This window comes from Oncorhynchus clarkii, chromosome 16, assembly GCF_045791955.1.
Source record: "Oncorhynchus clarkii lewisi isolate Uvic-CL-2024 chromosome 16, UVic_Ocla_1.0, whole genome shotgun sequence".
Lineage (NCBI taxonomy): Eukaryota > Metazoa > Chordata > Actinopteri > Salmoniformes > Salmonidae > Oncorhynchus > Oncorhynchus clarkii.
Genome location: NC_092162.1, coordinates 24,106,964 through 24,131,739, shown reverse-complemented (window position 1 = coordinate 24,131,739; position 24,776 = coordinate 24,106,964). Strand labels below are relative to the sequence as shown.

General features: G+C 40.3%; 1 protein-coding gene across 4 annotated transcripts in view; it reads left to right on the top strand.

The window, feature by feature from the left end:
• The first annotated feature begins 2,629 nt into the window (after positions 1–2,629).
• The window catches only part of LOC139368238 (KAT8 regulatory NSL complex subunit 1a), a 58,507-nt gene continuing 36,360 nt past the window's right edge, over positions 2,630–24,776 (top strand). The window contains exons 1-3 of one of the 4 annotated variants that reach the window (XM_071106931.1): positions 2,630–2,674; positions 3,305–3,380; positions 13,714–15,109. In XM_071106931.1, coding sequence (XP_070963032.1) covers positions 13,782–15,109 — 1,328 coding nt within the window. In that variant the 5' untranslated portion in view covers positions 2,630–2,674; positions 3,305–3,380; positions 13,714–13,781. Of the gene's footprint in view, positions 2,675–3,304; positions 3,381–11,199; positions 11,702–13,713; positions 15,110–24,776 lie in introns of those variants that run through there. The other 3 variants (XM_071106928.1, XM_071106930.1, XM_071106929.1) reach the window with 3 other exon arrangements.

Here is a 24,776-nt window from a genome sequence, read left to right as displayed (position 1 = left end):
GTACATAAAATGTGTAGCAAATGCTTTAGCTAGCTAGATTCTTTACATCCACTGTTTCACAAGATGACAGTCTGGTTTGCTGGTTGTTTCAGGAGTCCTTAAAATATTAAACAACCAGAATTACAATTTCATACTCATGTCACAACACCCATAAAGATAGCCAGCTAACTGGCTAATGTTAGCTAGCCAGCTAACTGGCTAATGTTAGCTAGCCAGCTAACTGGCTAATGTTAGCTAGCCAGCTAACTGGCTAATGTTAGCTAGCCAGCTAACTGGCTAATGTTAGCTAGCCAGCTAACTGGCTAATGTCAGCTAGCCAGCTAACTGGCTAATGTCAGCTAGTCAGCTAACTGGCTAATGTCAGCTAGCCAGCTAACTGGCTAATGTCAGCTAGTTAGCTAACTGGCTAATGTCAGCTAGCCAGCTAACTGGCTAATGTCAGCTAGCCAGCTAACTGGCTAATGTCAGCTAGCCAGCTAACTGGCTAATGTCAGCTAGCCAGCTAAATTAACTTAATGACAAAAGAAATGGCAAAATCGTTTGTATCTACATTAACCAACATATTCCTGTCAATTGTAGAGATTTTTTGCATGATTCGTTATGACGTTATAATCACTTACATTTGCTTCCATCCTAGTATTTTTGTCAGCCATCTTCGTTGAAGAAAGTTTCCAGCCTTGGGTGGCATAGCGTCAAATTCGTCATGAGAACCACTCGATATGATTGGTTGCCGCTGGTGTTTTGCATAAAGTTGGGAAAAATGTATATTTTTCACCGCCTTGAACGGAAATGAATGGGAGGGAGTTATGTACAAACGGCCCATGTCGACGCTGCCGTTTGAGCATGCTTTTGGGGCACAGTCGATAGCGCGCTGGAGGTTTTGAGACCTGCTCCCTGCCTATTTCATTACAATACTATATACTATTATATCCTACAGATATACTACATATTCTATTCACATACTTTACTGTCCATAATTACTTTATATCCCATCACATATATACTGTAAATATTTATACTCTATACTCCGACATTGCTTATCCTAATATTTATATATTTCTTAATTCCATTATTTTAGTTTTATATTTGTGTGTATTGTTGTGTATTTTTTTATATTACTGCACTGTTGGAGCTCGGAGCATACGCATTTCGCTACACCCCCAATAACATCTGCTAAATATGAATGTCCATGCGACCAATAAAATTTCATTTGATCTGATTATTTGGTTTGCAGCAAGAATTTTCCTCCAAGGGAAAACGCCGCCTCAAAATGGCTTTTGCCTCAAATTGGCCTGACTGATTTATGGAAAGTATGTGTAGACTATGTATCCATTCGTTTGTATTTCAAAATAACTGTTGACGTTGACATTTAAAATGGTTAAGGTACGGGTATAGACGTCCCAAGGATATGGGATACTTTTATTTATTTATTGTTTTATTAATTGTTTATTTTTATTATGAACACAACAAAACAGAAATATAAAAACAAGAGTACATAAACCTAACAGACAGGGTTATTACATATCAAGAATCATTTTCAATTTGTTAAATACTTTTATGGTGCGTATTGCTTTTTTTGTTTTTACATTTACTGAGAATTTAAATATTATTTTGAAATGATATCTTAAATAATGTGAAGAGGGGTTTGTTCTCTGCACACTTCTTATGGATACAGAATTTTTATGGATACAGAATCTTCCATGAAAGATATACAAATTAACAATGAAATTAAATCAGGGTCCATATCATTTGGATAAAAAAAACCTCATGTCTTTTTGGTCTTGTCTCCTTTGTTCCTTCTCTGCTGTGTGCACCTTCCAATTTACTCAAATCCCACCAAGCCCCTCCCCCTGCCACTCACAACAAAGATGAGAGATCCCTTCTTCCTCTCTAACAAGCAAGAGTTTGAAAGAGTTTGTATGATACTTCTTTCACCTTATTAGATATACAATATTTACGAGACAACAACGAAACTTTGTTTCAGTTCACTTGTCCTGGGGCTGCATTCCAGTACATTTTAGCAGAGTGAATAGTAACATTTTGACATAGTTTCCTTATATACATGTTATTACGTTTATAGTTATGTCAATTCCTTCTAATTGTATTGAGGCTACAAATTCCTCAATAGTTTCACTTGGAGTAGTGTTATATTCTCCTAAAAGAAGAATAGCACCTTTAGGGACAGCTCTAACAACAGTTTGATACTCCTCAGGAGTGAATGTAACATTGTGTGTTCTCATAAATGCTGGATAATCATATAGTTGTCCATCATTATTCAATAATTGTTGAACACAAATAATGTTGTTGTCAAACCAGTTCTGGAAAAAAAATACTTGTTTTTGTATTTTATGTCTTTATTATTCCATATTGTATACCTATGTGGGGAAAAATTGTGTTTGTACATGAGGTTCCAAGTTAGAAGTACTTGTTTATGAAAGTTTGCAAGCTTAATAGGGATTTTACCCATATTAAAGTTGCATTTTAGTAAGAATTATAGACCACCATGGGATATGGGATACAATTGACCCTTCACTATTTCCGCTGTAATGCTTTTAATGAAGAACGACAGCTACGTAATCCAATAAAAAAAATGCAGATTCACAGCACTGGCCAATCGCTAAGCTTGTAGGTGGGTGTTATCACCTCAAGGATCGGTTGGTTACTGCACGAACAGGTGAGCGTGCATATTATTGTTTTTGTTCAGAAAACTAATTTAATGGATAAAGGAAAAACGTTCAGTGCACATCTAACCACAGACTTGTTTGTGATATCGGTATTTTCTGTTTTTGCAGTCCAACAGCCCATAAAACAGCATTATATTGGTCACTACTTGTTAGCTGCACTTCGTCAGCTAGCTAACGTTAGCTTTTGCGAGCGGTCTGAGGGAGAGAGTATCAAAATATTTAAATGACAGAAATTATATGATTTCAGAACAACTGGGGAAGTATTTATTTCTGTGATATGATGCCCATTATTGCGCCGAAATGCACTGTTACATGCGTTAGCTGATGTTAATGTTTAACTTGTACAGTAGCTTTGCTACTTAGTAGCTAACGTTAGCTAGGTAACGTTATCAAACGTCACTAGCACAGCTAGCTAGCGCTACCTGTCTTAAAGGGACATTACACTCCAAAATAATACGCTTAGCAGGTCTTTCTGTTGAGATAAGTGCAAATCCCAGGTCATGTTTTGTTGATGTGCCATTTGGCTGTGCCATTCAATTGGGGTTGAAGCATAAAGCTGGACACAACCAATGGTGATTTTATTTTTCTATTTATTTGTATTAACCCACATTTTTTGTTAGGTAGTATCTTCTTGCAATGAGTTTTGGAGATTTGGATCCAGGCTACTGTTTTTCACAAATGGACCATACATTACAGGTAAGAGATGGAAAAATAAAAAATGTGTAGCCCTAACTACATTGTACTACAACGTCATTAATCTTCTTGAGGTATGTATAACTAATTCAACAGGTCAAAATGTACTAACACAATAATACACACAAGAAATACTATGCACAGTGATGTACAGCAGCCTCGGAAAAGAACACTGCGGGGTAGGGCTGGGCAATATGGCTTAAATTATGTCTTGATTTTTTTTTCAAATTGATCAACGATTCACAATCTCTAAATGAGCTTGGTTGTACAACGTAAAGGTCAAATACACTGAATTTCAAACAGTCAGCAATAATCTAATGCGTTCAGGGCTTGTGAAATTATACCTAATAGTCACAGATCTGATCTGGCTTTCAAGTCTTTATGGAAATGCCCTTTTTTGTTTAACATTTTTCCATAACATGCACAATGCACATTCATTAATAATGACTAACTTCTTGTAGCAGGCATTATAGAAGTTGTGTACAGATCTCATAAACAATCTCTCAAGCACAAGCCCACGTGCTAGTGAGTAGCCAGCTAATTGTTATTTCATGTTTAGCATCTTGGATCTATTTGATCGCTAACAAGAGAAAAGTTTAATTGTTATGAACACATCCTTCTGTACGTCTTCAACTGTTTGAACAGCATGCTAGCCAGTTTACTTTGTTCAGATGTTGAAGTCAATTGGCCTACTTTATTTCTCAGAATGAGAACGAGTTGCTAATACCTTAATTGTTTTATGCTTATTGCACATTTAGTAAACAGACTAGACAGCTCGTATAACAGTCTTTGGCTAAAATGTTGCTAGGGGGTATGTGGTAAATTGTGTGACAAACTGAGCATTCATTTTTCCAGAATCAATGTTCAATGATACTCCTGTTTTAGTAGTGTCTGCTCTGCGTGCAATTTGAGGAGTTGAGACATAAAAAGGGTATCGTTAGAAAGGTTACGGTAAAATAATGTCTCAATGTCTTTCGGTGTCTATAGGACTGATTCTGTTGGACCAAACCTCAAATTCAAATGGCTTGTTGAAACTGCTTGTCAGAGAGGAAGAAGGGATCTCTCATCTTTGTTGTGAGGGGCTTGGTGGGATTTGAGTAAATGGGAAGGTGCACACAGCAGAGAAGGAACAAAGGAGACAAGACCAAAAAGACACAAGTACAAGCAGACAAATGCTCATAAATTAGATTTTTTTTAAATGAAAAGCTATATTCTTGCGATACAGGCATTTTGGAATATCGCCTTAAAACATGCATTCAAATTAATGGCCCTACTGTGAGTCAGAATGTTGAATAAAATTAAATTTCAACTTGCTGGTTTGTCAGGGGGTCGGTCCGGTCCCTTACCTCGTTTTAAGGCTATCTAACCTTTTATTCAAGCAGGAAGGTCCATTAAGACCATGGTCTTTTCTGCAAGGGAGCCCTGCAATACAAGACCAGCAGCAACTGCATAGGGAAAATAAGCCTGAAATAATGACTCAAATCTGGCCTGTGTGTGAGTAAACAAATATAAAGTAATGATTGGATCCTAGCAAATCACAGGACTGCAAGGTGTGGCTCAGAATCAGAAGTTCACCAGACTGGGGGAGGTGTTTGGAGGGAGATGATTCCCGAGCATTGGGCAGAACATGTCTGGTGAATGTGATTGAGGGTGTCCGTGGGTCCTTAAGTTCATTTATCTAATTTAAAGGCCTTAAGTCTTTAATTTATCAAAGGTCTTAAAAAATGTGATGGAGATGACTGTTATGTTTTTGACTGCTGCTTAATTGTTTCCACCACTGCAAAACATTTTTTTTTAACATGAAATGAAACGAGGTGCACTTTCAAGATGTTAGAGCGCTATCCACATGTGCGCAGTTCATGTGCAGGTTGAGCCGTTGCCAGAGGGGCCTATAAAATTTGAAGACCACTCCCTAGCTGGGATCAAAAATTACAGATTTCTTTTGGTTCTAAAACCATTATTTGGTCAACACTAATGTGCATTAACCTGCTTTCGGCAATGAAAGTATCTGCCCTATCCCTGTTTCGCTGCTAACTCTAACACCCTTTCCCCCCTTTGAGAGATGCATTCTGTTAAGCACAAGCATAGGCTACTGACAGTTGATCAACATTTTGAAATGTAATTGTAGGGAAAAAGTTCAACTGTCAATAGAGGAAATAACCAATTTACAAATATAGGACGTAATTGAGATGATGCGCCAGCAGAACGGAGCAGAGTGTGCCACTTGTGGTATATACATCAAGTAGCCTATTTAGGCCTACCAATGGACAGTTTTTGTAGGACATAAAATGTACTGTTAGATCAATTGCATGGCTATCTAGCAACAATATCATATTTACAGTTATCAACCTAGCTGATGTATTTTGAGTTCCCACCTCATGTGGTAGATAGCCCAGGTCAATATGCACAAAAACATGCAGGCAAATTAATCTCTAAAGAGACAAAAATATGTGATTATTCTGGATCCTTTTTTGACATGTTGCACATCAAAATATAGCCATCATGCATTCCCTGAACTAATAGATTAAATAGCTACATTGTGTAACAGCCTGAACTCAAAATTGATTTCTCACCTACAGTGCATTTGGAAAGTATTCAGACCTCTTGACTTTTTCCACATTTTGTTACGTTACAGCCTTATCCTAAAATTGATTCAATTGTATTTTTTCCTCATCAATCTACACACAATACCCCACATTTACATAAGTATTCAGACCCTTTACTCAGTACTTTGTTGAAGTACTCCCATTCTTCTCTGCAGATCCTCTCAAGCTCTGACAGGTTGGATGGGGAGCGTCGCTGTACAGCTATTTTCATGTCTCTCCAGAGATATTAGATCATGTTCCAGGACATGGAGACTTGTCCCGAAGCCACTCCTGCGTTATCTTGGCTGTGTTCTTAGTCGTTGTCCTGTTGGAAGGTGAACGTTAGCCCCAGTCTCATCAAGGATTGCTCCGTTCAGCTTTCCCTCGATCCTGACTAGTCTCCCAGTCCCTGCCACTGAAAAACACCCCCACATCATGATGCTGCCGCCACCATATTTCACAGTAGGGATGGTGCCAGGTTTCCTCCTTGGCATTCAGCCTTCATTTATCAGAACAAGAATAGACTGACGAGTTTCAGAAGAAAGTTCTTTGTTTCTGGCCATTTTGAGCCTGTAATCGAACCCACAAATGCATGCTGCTCCAGATACTCAACTAGTCTAAAGAAGGCCAGTTTTTTTTATTGCTTCTTTAATCAGTACATCAGTTTTCAGCTGTGCTAACATAATTGCAAAAGGGTTTTCTAATGATCAATTAGCCTTTTAAAATAAACTTGGATTAGCTAACACAACGTGCCATTGGAACACAGGAGTAATGGTTGCTGATAATGGGCCTATGTAGATATTCAATAAAATAATCTGCCGTTTCCAGCTACAATAGTCATTTACAACATTAACAACTGTATTTCTTATCAATTTGATGTTATTTTAAGGGAACAAGAAATTTGCTTTCCTTTCAAAAACAAGGACATTTCTAAGTGACCCCAAACTTTTGAACAGTAGCGTAAGAATTCACACCCTGGAGTCAACACATGTTAGAATCAATCACCTTTGGCAGTGATTACAGACATTTTCAAATTTTGCCATAGATTTTGAAGCATATTTAAGTCAACTGGAACATTCAATGTTGTCTTCACAAGCAACTCCAGTTTATATTTGGCCTTGTGTTTTAGATAATTGTCCTGCTGAAAGTTGAATTTGTCTCCCAGTGTCTGTTGGAAAGCAGACTGAACCAGCATTTCCTCTAGGATTTTGCCTGTGCCTAGCTCTATTCTGTTTTATTTTTAACCTGAAAAGCTCCCTAGTCCTTTCCGATGACAAGTATATCCATAACACGATGCAGCCACCACCATGCTTGAAAATATGAAGTGCTACTCAGTGATGTGTTGGATTTGACCCAAACATAATGCTTTGTGTTCAGGACAAAGTTTTTATTTTATTTTTATTTTTTACTTTAGTGCCTTATTGCAAACCGGATGCATGTTTTGGAATATGTTTTATTCTGTGCAGGCTTCCTTCTTTTCACTCTGTCATTTAGGTTAGTATTGTGGAGTAACTACAATGTTGTTGATCCACCCTCAGTTTTATCCTATCACAGCCATTAAACTCAGTAACTGTTTTAAAGTCACCATTTGCCTCATGGTGAAATCCCTGAGTGTTAGAAAGGAAGTTAGAAGTTAGAAAGGACGCCTGTATCTTTTTAGTGACTGGGTGTATTGATACACCATCTAAAGTGTAATTAATAACTTCACCATGCTCAAAGGGATGTTCAATGTCTTCTTTTTTTTCTTCATTTTTACCCATCTACCAATAGGTGCCCTTCTTTGTGAGGCATCGGAAAACCTCCTTGGTCTTTGTGGTTGATTCTGTGTTTGAAATTCACTGCTCGACTGAGGGACCTTACAATTATCAGTATGTGTTGGGTACAGAGATGAGGTAGTCATTTAAAAATCATGTTAAAACTTATTGCACACAGAATGAGTCCATGCAACTTATGTGACTTGTTAAGCACATTTTTACTCCTGATCTTATTTAGGCTTGCCATAACAAAGGGGTTGAATACTTATTGACTCAAGACATTTTAGCTTTTAATTTAATTAATTTGTAAACATTTCTAAAAACATAATTTCACTTTTACATTATGGGATATTGTGTGAGCCCAGTGACAATCTCAATTTAATCACTTTTAAATTCAGGCTGTAACAACAAAATGTGGAATAAGTCAAGGGGTGCGAATTCTTTCTGAAGGCATTAACTTATTTCATGACTTACTTGGCACTGGAAAAAGTTGGTCTCCAGCCCTCCCACTTAGCTACCTTGCTTGAAAGTATAGTCATTTGATACCCGATTCACTGAATGAGGGAATTATTTTCTTTGACTTTTTGGTTGTAGTGTGTTATAGCATAATACCTCCAAGAGAGCTACTGAGTGTGTAGACTTTCGTTCCAGCTCCACTAACACCAGATTCTACCAATAAACTGCACAACAGGACTTTAAGCTGACTGGTATGTTTGAGCAGTGCTGGATTAAAAGCCTGCACATCCAGTGGCCTAGCTATCCAGATGGAGAGTTGACCACGTGTTTTAAACAGTAACAGTGCTGTATGTCTGACTTTAAGCCATTTGTTCACAGTGGTATTGTTGTAGTATTGAGTATCATTAGCTGGTATTGGTATCGGTTCAAAGCCAAAAATCTGGACACCTAGTTTGTGATCTAACGAATGATTAGCCCATTATATTTGCCAGAATATGCCGACTCTACCGTTATGCTTGTTTACACTGAGCTGCACTGGGGTCAGAACGCATTAATGGTTACATTAAGACACAGTGGAGCCGGCATGAGTTGTGGGTTGGAAAACATACCTCAATGCAGGGATGGGATATGCCACTGTACTACATTTTTATCCACACTGCTCCATCGGAGATTGCAATACTCACATTTTTCCCGGAAACCTGACCTCTGTCTTATTGTTAGCTAGCAGTAGCCACACCAGCCATTATGGTAAAAATAGTGAAAGAGCCAGCCCTAAAAATACAGCTTTTTGACATGGGCTCATTTCTGGAGGGGAATATTAGCAGGTATGTGGCATGCACAAAATAGGTATTAAAATGCATTCCAAGTGGCATTAAAAAGTTCATGCAACTTCATGGAATCTGCAGATACCCTGTGATTAATTGGTCAATGTTTAAGTCTAAGTATCGTACAAAGTATTCACAGGAAAGTTTTAGTAAAGACCGAACATGCCAGACCGGTCAGCCGAGCGCAATAGGCAGACGTTACATCGCTTGCTGTTACAATGCTATAAAAACCAGCTGCACAGTGGTGGCTGTTTACCCTGAGTCTGAATGTAAAATGTTAGCGAATATTCTGGTAATAAGCGTTCTATCCATCGTTTAGATGTTTGTCTTACGTGACTTTACAACAACTTCTTCCTAAATGTGGGTCGCCAGAGCAGGTTAATTATGTCATCACTTCACCAATTGGCAAAATAAAAGTCCCCTGCAAGACTCTTCATTGTGCCTGCTTGTGCACACTTGCAGGACTTTTATTTTGTCCTGCAATTAAAGGGATAGGTCACTGAAATTATTAAATTACATATTTGTTTCCTTACTCTGTAAGCAGTCTATGGACAAGATATGACCACAATCCATGCTTTGGTTTTGTTTATCTGGCCACTTTCAAATGCTAACTTTTATGCATTTGTGCCACAAATACGGTCCAAGTTAATAGTACCTATATTAGCATTTTCGCACTTCATGTCCAAATCATCCTAATGTTTTTCAAATGTTGTACCTCAATTAAGTTACTTAGATGATTTAAGAAACAACCTGGAGACCTATATTTGAGAAGTCTGTGTAATAATACTTTGCTGTAAAGTGGCACATTGTGTCAAATGTCTAGTTGAACAGGGACCAACCCACTGACAAACCTGAGGTGTGTTCATGAAGTCTCGCAAAGGAACCATTTGCCGTTTAAAGAACCAAAACACAAGCGAACGGGGAGGGACCTACCTGAATTTTTCCAATAGAAACGTGTTTTTGTTCGGGGTAAAGTATACACCCCAGGTGTGCATTTTAGTTTGTGTCAATGTTAGCTATGTTGTGTGATGGTTTGTACTGAACGACACGTTTCCCCAAAACGGTGTGCACTGTTCTTCAACAGCCTTTGAGGTACATTTGCTCCTGTTTGGTGGGTGTGGCCTGATCAATATGGCTGTGATCATTTTGGAAATGCAAAACTCGTGCAGCACACCATACAGTAATTGTCCTCAGGGCCACCATAATCCATTTTTTTTAACTGGTCGTACAGTACCGTTTCTGTTGAATTCAACATTGCAAACTGTTTTGTCATACACCGTTCTGTGAACACACCCCAGGAGAGTAACATGTCTGGTCCACTGGGAGCGTAGCGTTTTAGTAACCAAAGCAGAAGCAATTGCACTAATTCATTTTGCATCGCCTGGGTGGGTGGAGATTGTACGTCTTATAAACAACTGTCAAACTCATTCCACAGAGGGCAAAGTGTCTGTGGGTTTTCGCTCCACCCTTGTATTAATTCATCAATCAAGGTCACTAATTAGTAAGGAACTCCCCTCGTTGTCTAGGTTTTAAACCCGCAGACACTCAGCCCTCCGTGGAATGAGTTTGACACTTCTGTGGTAAACCCCTTCATTGGGCATAAAATTAAATCTTCATCCACCAGGGGGCAAAACAAGCACCCACTATTGCATCACACTCTGCCAATGTAGCAGACATTTCAACTTTAGACAGTTATCTTATCTGTAAGGAGGATGTATACATCTGTGGTGCACTTGGTTCTAGCAGCGTATTGCTGTACATCCTTCCACAGTCCATTGTGTGTATTGGTACATCAGATGTATGAATAGCCTAGCCCTAGTATAACTCTTGTTTGTCTCATGACAAATTATAAAAAATAATTTAGGTAAAGGTTGTTATCGTGGTGTGCCATTCATTGAGCACTACAGATATTATAGAAATAATTCAAATCAAATTGTATTGGTCACATACACATGGTTAGCAGATGTTATTGCGAGTGTAGCGAGTACAATTTTGATACAGTGTCAGGGGAGGCTTTTACCCTTTTGTTCAGGTTTTTGTTTGTGGGACACTTTTTACATGCACATACAGAGAAATGCTTTAAGAAGCCCCCTCTTATGGCACGTTTGGGCATTTCATGTAGTCTCTTGTCTGCCCTTCAGTCTAGCGGCGAGAATGAGAAATGTCTCCCGCCTACCAGAATTCACACACCACCACCACTTCTGTTTGTCAGACTCAAATCAGAGGGAGAGGAGCAAGCCGCCATTTTCTGAGCGTCTCTCCCTAAAACGAGAAAATAGGCTCTTCTCAAACACCAGAAAAACTGGCCTTCTCAAACACCTTAGAGTGTGGGGAACGGAGTTTGCGACAAAGGATTGTTGTAAAATAATTAACAGAAGTATTTTTGACCAGAAAGGACCATTTTTACACTTACTTGCTATTACTAGTAGCGAGGCGCGCTAGCTAGCTAACTTTAGCGCGTTAACGTTAGTTAGCAAGCAAGGTGTAGCTTGCTACGTTAGTTGATTCGCCCATTGCTTGGTTCCGGAACGAATCTGGAGCGCTTGAAACGGGGTCTTAAATAAAAAAGGATTGCATTTTTAGAAAGGGGAATGGCTGATTAATCGATTCAAATCGTGTTTTGTTGTGGTATCCGTTTACATTTCCTTCAAAAACTGCGGGGGATTGTTGCCGAAATTCACTCGGATAGTGCGCCTCGTCACGTGGTAGGTTCCTCCTTTTTCTTTGTTAGCTAGCTAACAAGACTGATTAGTCTTTACTCCGACCAACTTGTCCGGTTTAGCATTCGACAAAAATGTACCTAATTCAAGTAGACTATTAAAAACTATTAAAATGATTTAGCAATCACACATTGTCAAGCAAAGCGTGGTTTGCATGTGGCTTATTTTAGAGAACAAATTGCATTGCCAGAATCATGTGCATGTCTAGAATAGCCATTGTATTTAAAAAAAAAACGATACACTGTGAAATGTTTTTGCTATTGCTTTTCAAACGTTTTGTTTACGTTACAATATAACGTAAGCTAGCTAGGCCGCTACAGTTGTGTGCTTATTGATTTAACGTTAGCCAACATTTGGCTGCACGGTTAGCAAACGTTAACGCTGCCATTTAGAATAAGATACATAATAATTTAATACACACGATTTGGAGCGAGCTAGCTAAATAATTAGTTGAGATGCATTACGTTCGAATCAGTAACTGGACACGTGAATTTGAAGACAAAAACAATAAACGTAAACATTTGTAGGGGGCATTGTGCGAACAAATCCTTTACCAAGGCGTCATGGAAAATAAAGGGAAATTTGATATATCGAAAACAGTAGCCAATGCATGAATAACGTCAACGTAATAATTAGATTGACATTTTCAACGTCAAGCCTTTTGATAGGGACAAGTTTATTGGATTTATCAGCGCTGAATAGGCGGTTTAATGTGGATGAATTGCATTGAATCTCCCTCGGAAATACAACATGGCGTTTGTGCGCGCTGACAAGAAACTGCGGTGGAATACTGAGCCCCCCCCCCCCATTCATATCGCCTGACAGATGATACAGGGAAGAAGCAGAACGCCTTTTATCATTGTGGATTCTGTCTAGCTAGATTCCATAGATCGAATTTGGACCAGATTCGCATGTTTACCGGAATTAAATACCAATCCAATAATAAACGTCCCCCTTAAAATCGGTATTAACCATACACACTGATTGCACCACGAGCAAGGCTGTACCTTGTGAACATTATCTAGTAGCCTACATATGATTTAGGAAATGTGGAATTCAGAATGTCATCATGTGCTTTGGGCTATTGGGCTAAATCCACCTGCTTACACCTCCAAACCCTGCTGCATCTGACTTAGTAGGGTTTGAATAATTTGCATTGGCTGCTTTGCTTTCCCTCCTTATCATCCGACTATCATTGAATTCAATGGTCACAGGGCACAGATAATTATTTGAGGAGGAGCCTGGGGAGTAGTCCTAAATGACGAAGGCCAACTTGTTCACACAAGCACAGGTGCAGTTAGCTGTAGGATTTATTAGCCTGAGGTTCCGCTAGGCTAGTTTCTTGCTGTTGACCACATTGTTTTCATTATTTCCTACATGTTAACCATGTAGGCTAGTCAAGCAAGTTCAATCACAAAGAAATGGGCTCATAAATCTACTTGCCTGACTGTTTTTTATTAGATCACAAAGTAGTCTAGCCTGCTGGATATTCTTAATGTTGACTCTGCCCTAACTAAAGGCCTAATTTTAAATAAAAAAACAGATGCATGTTAATATTATTTGTTTAATCCTGTTTTCAGGCAACACCATACTTACCACCCTGACTATGGTCTGTTAGGTCTTAGGCAGTATGCTATGCTTATCAACATGAAGGTTGCTATTTAATATGCAATTATAGGTTCCAATTGCATGCTTTTTGTAAATTAATAGGCCAATTTAAAGCAGACTACATACTCCTTGTTTTCTCAACTTCTCCTAGTAAATGCTTTTATCTTATATAATTTGTTAGATTTATCAAGTGAAGCACAACATCTCTAATTTGCCTTAGTCAGAGTAAATTATGTTAATCATTGTAGCATTTTAAGGAGGTGTTAGTCCACCTGTGGTTACTTGAGGCAGGATTGTTGGTCACCGACCAGGATTGGGTGTGTCTGCTGTCTATCACACCTTTACTGTGTGGTACTAGTGTCTGACTTTGTCTCTTCTTGACCACCCAGGCTGTCCTCTGGCAGGGCAGTAAGCGGGTGGTGTGGAGCAGGCCGCGGAGTCCGTCTCTCTGCACTGCATGGCTGCGATGGCGCCCGCTCTCACCGACGCCCCAGCCGAAGCTCACCACATCCGCTTCAAACTGGCTGCCCAGTCCTCCAGTCTCTCCCCGGGCAGCACAGAGAACGGCAACACAAGCAACATCCTCATCCACAACAGCAGCGGCACCGGCAAATGCAAGGTCTCCGCCGCCGCCGAACACTCCCACAACTTTTGCAGCGGGAACCAGGAGCAGCCGACCCAGCAGCATCAGCAGTCTCCGGCCTCAACCCTGGGCAAGCTCCAGCCGCTGGTAGCCTCCTACCTGTGCTCCGATGTGACCCCCGTCCCCTCCACCAAGGAGTCTATTAAACTGCAAGGAGTCCTCATCAAGCAGTCTGTGCTGAAGAGTCACGGCATCCTGCCCAGCTCGCTGTTCAACGGTGGGGGAGACTTCCTGCTGAGTAAGCGGCAGACTCTGGAGCTGTCCGGAGGACAACTGAAGAGCCTCATGAGCAGCAACGGCGGTGGCCAAGCCGTGGCGGCCATCAATGGCCTAGCCAAGAAGCTGGCCATGTCCGGCGCAGCGGGCTCCGTGGTGGCGGTGAACAGGAGCAAACCCTCCGCCAGTGCTGAATCTCAGCCCCTAATGCCTCCACTGGACTCCAAGGCCTTCACGGGCGCCATCTTAAAGGGACCCGTCAAGCAAAAGCATTCCCTGGGGGTTTCTCACAGCGCAGGAGGAAATGGCCTCCATCAGCAGCCAGCTCACTTTGTGGCGCCTGATACACCCTCAAATCAGCTGGACACACCCTCAAATCAGCTGATGCTGCCTGTGACTGACTGGGAGAGGGTAGGCAGAAGCCAGCAGGGGTCCCCAGTCTGCTCTCCGGCACCCCAGTCCCCCTCCTCCACCCTCTGCAGCCTGGACGCCCAGGTGCAGGAGCGCACTCTGCTCAACCGCAGCCGCCAGGGTGAGATCGAGGGCCGGATGCGGCGGCTACGCAAGCGGCTGCAGGTGGTGCAGGCCAAGCAGGTGGAGCGCCACGTTAAGCAGCAGCTGGGGGGATTTCTGGACTCATCCCTCAGCATGCTGCCTCCCGCCACCACAACGCGCAAGGGGGACACCACCGCCACATGGCGCCCGGGCCGGCACTCCTTGGGAGCCAGGGACAGCCTGGGCAGGTTCTTGAAGAGCGGCTCCATCCCCACAGAGTTGGAGCGCCTCTACCTCAGCGGTACGGCCAACCTGCACGTAGCTGAGAGCAACTTCGACTCGGATGTGACGGAGAGCAGCTCGGGAGGGGACACCGACCTGGAGGAGGAGGTGCTGACCAGAGTGGACATTGAGCAGCGGCACATCAAAATGTAAGTACCACAGGACGCAACGTTGTGACATGAGGACCCCAAGTGACGTACCATCATATAAAGGTTTAGAAAATGGTGAGACTGACGTGATGAGTGTTCATATGCCAAGCTAAAGCCATATGGGTCTTTTGAAAAACAAACTCTTTTTGCACCTTGTGACCATCAGTGTATTGAGCAGAAGGGACTTACCATGCCCCTTTTCTTTGGCTCAAGCAGCATCACAGGCTGAAAGAGCTTTTCGTCAACCAAATCATGTAATCTTCTTGATGTTTGTTGCCTGCCAGAAGGGGACAAAGTGGGACTAACATAGATGGAAGGTGAGATGGTGTTCCCCTAACTATTCTACTCAGGATAATGGGATCTTAATCTACACGGTACAAAGGGTCCCCAGCTTTCACCTAGAAGGCTGCTCTGTGCAGATGAACTAAAAATCTTCTATTTGGGCTAACAGGTGCTAATGGCAATTAGAGATGCCCCATCTCCCTGAATGGAAGGATCAAACTCCAGGAAGGGGGCGATATTGCCAGTTGCTTGGAAGAGCTGGTGTTGTAGTGTGGGTGTGATGCTGTAGTTACTGGAGAGACTGAGTACACTGTGTGAATCTATTAAGTCCCCGTCCACAGTGCTGTACTGCCACAACCAAGGCTAGAGCTGAATGTACTGTTTATATGCAGAGAGAGAACAGAGAGCACATACAGAATACATGTTTTGATTTAGATAAAACCAAGGCGGAAATGTGACTTCATGCAAAGGGTATAATTTTCACATTTCCACTTTCTCTTGTGTTTTTCTCAGCGGGGGCTTTCAAATGTATTCCACGCGAGGCGCAAGCCAGAGTGCCTCATTTCTGCTTAATGTTTTTGAGTGAAAATAGACTGCCAGTTGGGTCAGCGGCATTAATGGACTTGGTGACTTGTTTGGCGTTTGGTAGATGATTAACAAAGCAGAAAACTTATTTTACAGCCCTTTCCTGTTCCTTTTGGACTTTTGGCCTAAATATTTTCGTATCCATACAGAGAGAAGCCTGAGTTATTGGCACAAGCATAGAGATTGACATGGCTGATTCTTTGTCTGGATGGGGAAAGAGTGATGTACAGACTTCACTACATGATAAATTGTTCTACTTGAACTGTTTGGTAACCCCATTTATAGCAAATTAATTGGATTTTTATCCTAAAGGGTTTGCAGTTGGGTAGAGCTTTGTTGTACCTTGGATGGGAAGTAGATTAGCTTAGTGCGATAGCATGTTGACGTCATCAATATGTGACCAGACAGTGCTTTAGCCCCTTCAAACTCAATTCTGAACATCAAAGCCAGTTCCACTGCATTTGTTGATTGTTCTCCTCTAATCAGGGACTAATTTAGACCAGGTCGGTGCAATTATTGGGTAGGGCAGAAAACCAGCAGGCTCCGGACCTCGTAAGGGAAGAGTTGAATACCCCTGGTTTAGCCTATTTGAACTATACTGGCTCCGCACAGTGAAGAGCAGTCTAGCAGCGCACAGAAGGGCAGCACGTTAAAATCAGAGTAATTTGTCTATTCCTATTTGCTATAGCGTATTTCATTACATGTTATATACAGAATGCAAGAGTGGAATGTAAGCCAGGCGGAGTGGAGGATTCCACCAAAAAAGTTGCACAAAATGTCTAGTCGGAATCTCTTTCTCGCTGCCTGTGTCTCTGTTTGCGACTTTCTCTGTCGGATACATGGGCCTTAGGCTATATCCTGTACCTGTTCATTTTTAAATTTTTTATAACCGACACTCCTTAACTGTCTTGCTGTAATTTAAAAAAAAAAATGTTTAGCCTATATTCCCTATTTCTCTCTTTGATAGGCTATGAATATGACTTTGGGCTCTACTATAGGCTAAGCTTTCATCGTTTTAAGCATTGCTTTCAATCAAATAATTAATGTAACAGGGTTCCTTCTCATTTGTTTGAATATCCTAAAAATGTAAAGTAGCCAGGGGAATGAGAGCGAACAAACAATAGCCTATAGAAACATCTAATGACAAGTTTAATCAAGTTTGCTTATTAAGAAATTAACTATTTATGCGGGCTGGGGAAACCCTCCATGCACGGTTGAAAACCTAATAGCCAATTACCCATCCTCCTCCTAGGCCTAGCCTAGGTAAGCCTAGGAATAGGCAATCACAGCTTTGAGAGAGAGAACATTATTTATTTACTGTTTTATAAAGCAATTATTATTCAGTTCTGAAGACTAGACTGCTTCTGTCTAGCCGATAACGTATAACCTAACTCACTATGTTAAGACATCCCGTTCCTCATCAGACAATCACTGCTCAATCATGTGCGCGCCACACGCACACAAACCTGTTCCATCCTGAAGCTCCTTCGCCAGAAATTAATATTAGAAAATATTTGCTGGCATTTAGCCTCTGCCCAGGCTTTCAACATGATTTTTCGTCATGATTCGATTTCGCATTATAGTAGTTTTAGATTAAAAAAAATATATTAAATAAATAAATTTTGTGGGTTGACCAATAGGAGGCAATACGATCATATATCACAATGCTTTATGGATACATCATCGCGATAGGATAGGTTGACATCGCCCAAACCTATAGCCTAAGCCTTTTCTACATGGTGAGGGTTCAGTGGTGGTTTTGTTTCAGCGTAACAGACCTATAGCCTAACCCCCACCCAAATGAATTTGGTTCACTGCTTGACGGTTGCTCTTTCTGCATATTTTTGTGTGCTCCTAGGGCTGAGTGTTATGACCAAAACATATCATAATATATAACAAATGTTAGTTTTTTTATACTATATTTTATGTTTCTTGAATAAAAGTTATACCTTTGCTTTGAGTAGTGCGTGTGACCCTAGGGTGGCAACACATACATTCTTAGTGATTTCAATGGGTCTTTCTCCATTCTGATTTTTTTCATACTGTTCAGTTCAATGAAAAATAATTTTCAGCTTTTTCATACATTTGTGTTTCCTACACTCACTTGAGAGAATTTCCACACTGCCATCCATGTCGGGCTGCACTATATGGGCAAACAATCTAGGCCTTATCTTTTTGCAATCGCAATTTGACTTGCGATTTAGAGCAAACCACTTGTGTGAACTGTCGGAATCATGGAAATAGAATGATTATTCTAATTCTGTAGTTAGAATATAATAGTTGGCACTTTGAATACAGTGTTTGACATGACAGCGAATGAAAATGCCAGGAAGGAGTTATTGTGACAGGGTAGGAACCAAAGTCTTTTGGCGACATTGAATGTTCTTTTTGCTACTTCGTGTGGCTTTCATACTTCACGTATTCCTCTTTGATTTAGAAGATAAGGTTGCACAAATAACATGCTGATTTTGGTCTATATCATTACTGGCATTATCAGGCTGTATATAGCTCACTACGTTTGCTCTGACTCGGTACATTTAGGCCCAACTTCCTAAGAAAATAAACTATCCATTTGCAGATCTAAGAAACACACTAATTGTGTAATTATAGAATGCTAGTGGATTTATATTAAGAAGCAAAGTGAAAACCACGTCATTGTCATCAACATTGTTGCATTGGCCATGCTGACTGAACGCAAGTGTCTCGAGGTCGAGGAACAACAAATGCGCTCCTTGAGGGATGAGGTGGGGCTAGGTCTTTGTGGAAAGCGGTGTGGGGAGAGGACTCAAGTAGCAGAGTAAACTATAAAAATTGATCTTACACACGGCATATCACATTTAACAAACCAAACATTCAAATACTGTTATAGAAGGTAAAGTAATAACCCAAACCTGTCCGTGGATGAATACGGTATACCGCCCAGCCTTATCTGCTCCATGGTTTTTGGTTGGGTTTCGGTCTATATCAGGGGTTAAGTCTAATTAATTGCACCCACCTGGTGTCCCTTGTCTTAATCAGTCCTTGATTAGAGGGGAAGAGTGGAAATCCGCAATGTAAATGGCTTTGAAATTCCAGATTTAGGATTTGCCTGGCCTATAATCTTTGCTCTTGAAATTAGAGGTTGACCGATTAATCGGAATGGCTGATTAATTATGGCCGATTTCAAGTTTTCATAATCGGAAACAGATTTAGCAGATTTTTTTAGATTAATTTTTTTACGCCTTTTTATTTAATCTTTATTTAACTAGGCAAGTCAGTTAATAACACATTCTTATTTTCACTGATGGCCTAGGAACGGTGGGTTGGAACTACCGCTCCCGGATCCGTGAGGATTGTCATCAACTGTCCGGATGAAAAGCGCGCCCAAATTAATCTCTAGTGACTCCCCATCCCGGGTGCGGGAGCATAATCATCAACTGACACTAATTAGCATAACGCAAAGGACAAAAGATATTACTAGAAAATATTGATATTCATGAAATCACAGGTGAAATATATTGAAACACAGCTTAGCCTTTTGTTAATCACCCTGTCATCTCAGATTTTGACATTATGCTTTACAGCCAAAGCAAGACAAGCATTTGTGTAAGTTTATCGATAGCCTAGCATAGCATTATGCCTAGCTACAAAATATAGTTTCCCAATGAGAACTCACTTAACAGGCAGAGACCTAAAAAAAAAAAAATCTGAATGGTTAGGCCTCAGGGTTTTGCCTGCTACATAAGTTCTGTTATACTCACAGACATGATTCAAACAGTTTTAGAAACTTCAGTGTTTTCTATCTAAATCTACTAATAATATGCATATCATATATTATTGGCATGAGTAGCAGGAAGTTGAAATTGGGCACGCAATTTATCCAAAAGTGAAAATGCTGCCCCCTATACCTTAAGAAGTTAACTCCTATCTTCAGAGGAAGCGTGAATAAGAGCCTGTGCATGGATCACAGCAGCACTAGGCAGAGGGTGTGGGGTGCGAAGAGGATCAAATTCAGCTGGAGAGCTGCAATCATAAAGAGAAGGGGTTATGTAACTCCGGCTGTGGGTTCATGTTGGGGAGGAACTCACTGGAGCTAAACAAATCCAGATGTGTCGAACAGGATGGGAAACGGTACACAAGGGGGGAGATACTAGAAAACTGCACAGTAATGCTGAGCAACAGCATGCGCTACAAGCCATGGCCTCAGCCAACTTAGTTGGCTTGATTATTAGAAAACTTTGTACACATTTTATGCACTAGGTATAAAGCTAAAACATGAACTGGATTAGGGCTATCTGACTTAAAGTCTTCTAGTTCCCTAGAATGGATATAATTTAATCTTCGAGAGCAGAACTGCAACCTCAAACCGATTTTATACACTTTCTATTAGTGATGGGGGGATATCGTATAGTTTTGATCAATATCAATATTTCTGTGCTAGTTGGCTGTACCTGCACCAAAACAGCAGTATTTTCCTTCGAAACATGCTCGCCCTTTTTTTTTAAATAGGGAGACAATTTGTTTAACACTTATTTTCTCAAGGCTCTCTTGTTCCTCTACAGCAGACATATGACAGGTGACCAATGTACTTGGAACACCAAATTGCAATTAAATCACAGTACCAAATCGTAATACATTTAGAATCACAATACATAGTATCGGCACCTAAGTATCGTGATATCGTATCGAGGGGTCCCGGGCAATTCCCAGTCCTACTTTATATTCAGTATTAGGCCAATGTAATGCATGTGATGTAATGAGATTCTTGCCTCAGAAACCCTGATCTCTCAATATGGGCAGCCCTCAGCCATGTAGGCCATTACGCTAAAATATACAGAAAATACAAATACACAACCAGGAGACAGGCCTGCTAGTATTCAAAGAAAACCACTAAAACTGAACCTCTTTTGAATTAATACTGGGGCGCATCATAAGCATGGTAAACAGGCTTGAACTAAGAGGTATGGGAACTTGTCTCTACAATATAGCTCAATGTGACAAGATCCACTGTCAACAAAATCAGCAGTCCTGGACTGGTTAGCGCTCTTTACCATTTCAAGTAGAGGTCGACTGATTAAGATTTTTCAACGCCGATACCGATTATTGGAGGACCAAAAAAAGCCGATACCGGTTAATCGGACGATTTTTTAAAATGTATTTATAATAATGACAATTACAACAATACTGAATGAACACTTATTTTAACAATATAATACATCAATAAAATCAATTTAGCCTCAAGTAAATAATGAAACATGTTCAATTTGGTTTAAATAATGCAAAACCAAAGTGTTGGAGAAGAAAGTAAAAGTGCAATATGTGCCATGTAAGAAAGCTAACGTTTAAGTTCCTTGCTCAGAACATAAGAACATATGAAAGCTGGTGGTTCCTTTTAACATGAGTCTTCAATATTCCCAGGCAAGAGGTTTTAGATGTAGTTATTATAGGACTATTTCTGTCTATACGATTTGTATTTCATATACCTTTGACTATTGGATGTTCTTATAGGCCCTTTAGTATTGCCAGTGTAACAGTATAGCTTCTGTCCCTCTCCTCGTTCCTACCTGGGCTCGAACCAAGAACACATCAACAACAGCCACCCTCGAAGCAGCGTTACCCATGCAGAGCAAGGGGAACAACCACTCCAAGTCTCAGAGCGAGTGACGTTTAAAATGCTATTAGCGCGCACCCCGCTAACTAGCTAGCCATTTCACATCGTTACACCAGCCTAATCTAGGGAGTTTATAGGCTTGAATTCATAAACAACAGAGCTGCTGGCAAAACGCACAAAAGTGCTGTTTGAATGAATGCTTACGAGCCTGCTGGTGCCCACCATCGCTCGGACTGCTTTATCAAATCATAGACTTAATTAGAACATAATAACACACAGAAATACAAGCCGTAGGTCATTAATATGGTCAAATCTGGAAACTATCATCTCGAAAACAAAACATTTATTATTTCAGTGAAATACAGAACCGTTCCGTATTTTATCTAATGGGTGGCATCCATCAGTCTTTATATTCCTGTTACATTGCACAACCTTCAATGTTATGTCATAATTACGTAAAATTCTGGCAAATTAGTTCGGAATGAGCCAGGCGGCCCAAACTGTTGCCTATACCCTGACTCTGCGTGCAATGAACGCAAGAGAAGTGACACAATTTCACCTGGTTAATATTGCCTGCTAAGCTAAAATAAATCCAGATAAATATGCAGGTTTAAAAAATATATACTGCTGTGTATTGATTTTAAGAAAGGCATTGATGTTTATGGTTAGGTACACGTTGGAGCAACAACAGTCCTTTTTCGCGAATGCGCACTGCATTGATTACATGCAACGCAGGACAAGCTAGATAAACTAGTAATATCATCAACCATGTGTAGTTATAATTAGTGATTATGATTAAGTTTAATGCTAGCTAGCAACTTACCTTGGCTTCTTACTGCATTAGCGTAACAGGCAGGCTCCTCGTGCAGTGTAATGAGAGGCAAGTGGTTAGCGCGTTGGACTAGTTAACTCTAAGGTTGCAATATTGAATCCCCGAGCTGACAAGGTAAAATTCTGTCGTTCTGCCCCTGAACAAGGCAGTTAATTTGGGCACGCTTTTCATCCAGACATGTAAATACTGCCCCCAACCCAAGAGGTTAAATGTGTATTTTTCCAAATACACACCCTATATGTCTTAAAATCAACTATATGCATTGAACTTGTTTGAAATAAGGCAAATGTCTCGAGGGAACCAAAGGTCTAGGTAAGTAGAAAACCGTAACCTGACCCAACTATTCTCCCGCTCCTGCTGGTTTTCGTTACTCTCCTGAAGTTGCCGGTAATAGGCTACATGAGGAGTCTGCAACCTTTCTCGTGTGAAATGCCAATTTATCTTACCATTTCTACCGATCTGCATGTCAGTAATGGTTTTCATTTAATTTGTCTTCACATCTCAAAATCATTGTCATGTTGTTAATCAAAATGTATATCTAAATGAAAATGATACCAACATAAAAAACTTCCTTCTGTTGCCATTGCCAACTATTTTAAAAATAGCCTACATAAAGCCAACAAATAACATTGCAGCATGCAGGTAGAAAATATTTGGCTATTCATGGCCTGTGCAACGAGCTTGAAACGTAGGGTATCAACTATTAACTTGGGTCCGGCGAACTTGCAACGTGTAAAATATTCTGGGCCCTCAGACTTTCCTGTGCCAGTGAGCTCAGGACAGAGACAGCTTTAGGCTATTTGCGCAGGGAATAAGAAGCCGTGCTTGACTTGGCCTGGAGCTGAGTACCGACACCTCAAATTTTCTTCTGCTTGAGCTCTTGTTCCTCTTATAGAATATTATCTAAAATGTATTGTGGAACTCATGGACCTAAATATAAACAATACCAGCACCCAAACTGAGTACCGGAACCTATTTCTGTCAAGTTAAGTACTGATAAGAAGTAATTGGCTAGGCCAATTTTCAAATCAAATTTTATTGGTCACATACACGTTTGGCAGATGTTATTGCTGGTGTAGCAAAATGCTTGTGTTTCTAGCTCCAACAGTGCAGTAATATCTAACAATTTCATAACAATATACACACATTTAAGGTAAAGGAATGGAGTTAAGAATATCTAAATATTTGGACGAGCAATTGCGGAGCGGCATAGACTAAAATACAGAAGAATACAGTGTATACATGAGATGAGGAGTAGTGCAAAATATGTAAACATTAATAGTGATGCACCGATATTACATTTTTGGCTGATACGGTATCTGATATTTTCCTTGCCCAAAAAAACGTTTAAAATATTAGCGGCCCACAATTGGCCCAGCGTTGTCTGAGCTCTCATTGTAAATAAGGATTTATTTTTAACTGACTTGCCTAGTTAAATAAAGGTTACACACACCACACTGATCATTTATTTATGTCCTCATTACCAGCGAAAAATGATCAGTCTGTTTCTTTCACTCACTGAGCTGTTTTGTTGTTAATTTGTTAAGTCGTTTCATTCTCAACCATGATTTATAAGGAACGCCATTTGGGTCTTTGCGTGTCCCGCAAAAATTAACACTATTTGACGTGTCAAATATGCTAGTTGACCAATCAGGACCTGAATATGACTGCACGTCACATAATAATTGAACGTGTTCATACATTTTTTACGTAGTTATTATACATTGATTACACTCACTCGTATTTCATATGTCACAACGATTCATCATTACATATGCTATGATGCTGGTAAAGTTGTCTTGCGCACTTACAGTGCTGATCACAAAGCTAGCTAGCTCATGGATGTAAACAATGTTCTTCCCCCCCAAAAATATAGCAAAATGACATCTGTTTCAGTAGCTTTAGTTAGCTAGCTAACTATATAGCTAGGTGCCGTCTAAAATAACCCTAATTTATAGGACTGTTATTATTTGATTAATGGTGGTCGGACCTATCTATGTGAAGCTAGCCACAGTAAGGATTAGTCACAATAGTGGACTTAGTGGTTAGCCTTCAAATGAAAAGCATAGCATAATTCTACCATTTGTATTAATTTGCATCACTGTCAATAACATACTTTTAGTTTGAAGGCAAACCGCAAATCCCACAATTGTTGCCTAATCCTTATTGTGGCTAGCTTCACAATACATAACCCAGTCCGGTCGAGCCTCACTAGCCAGATGAAGCTAGCTGGCTGCTTATAACATTAGCTTTGGGCAACAAGGTTAAGTAGCTGGCTAGCGATTTATTTTCATGAACTGAAGTTCAATTTCAATAGGCGAACAAGTGGCAATCTTGCTAATACTTACAAGGATTCCTAAATCATTTTTGTAAACACA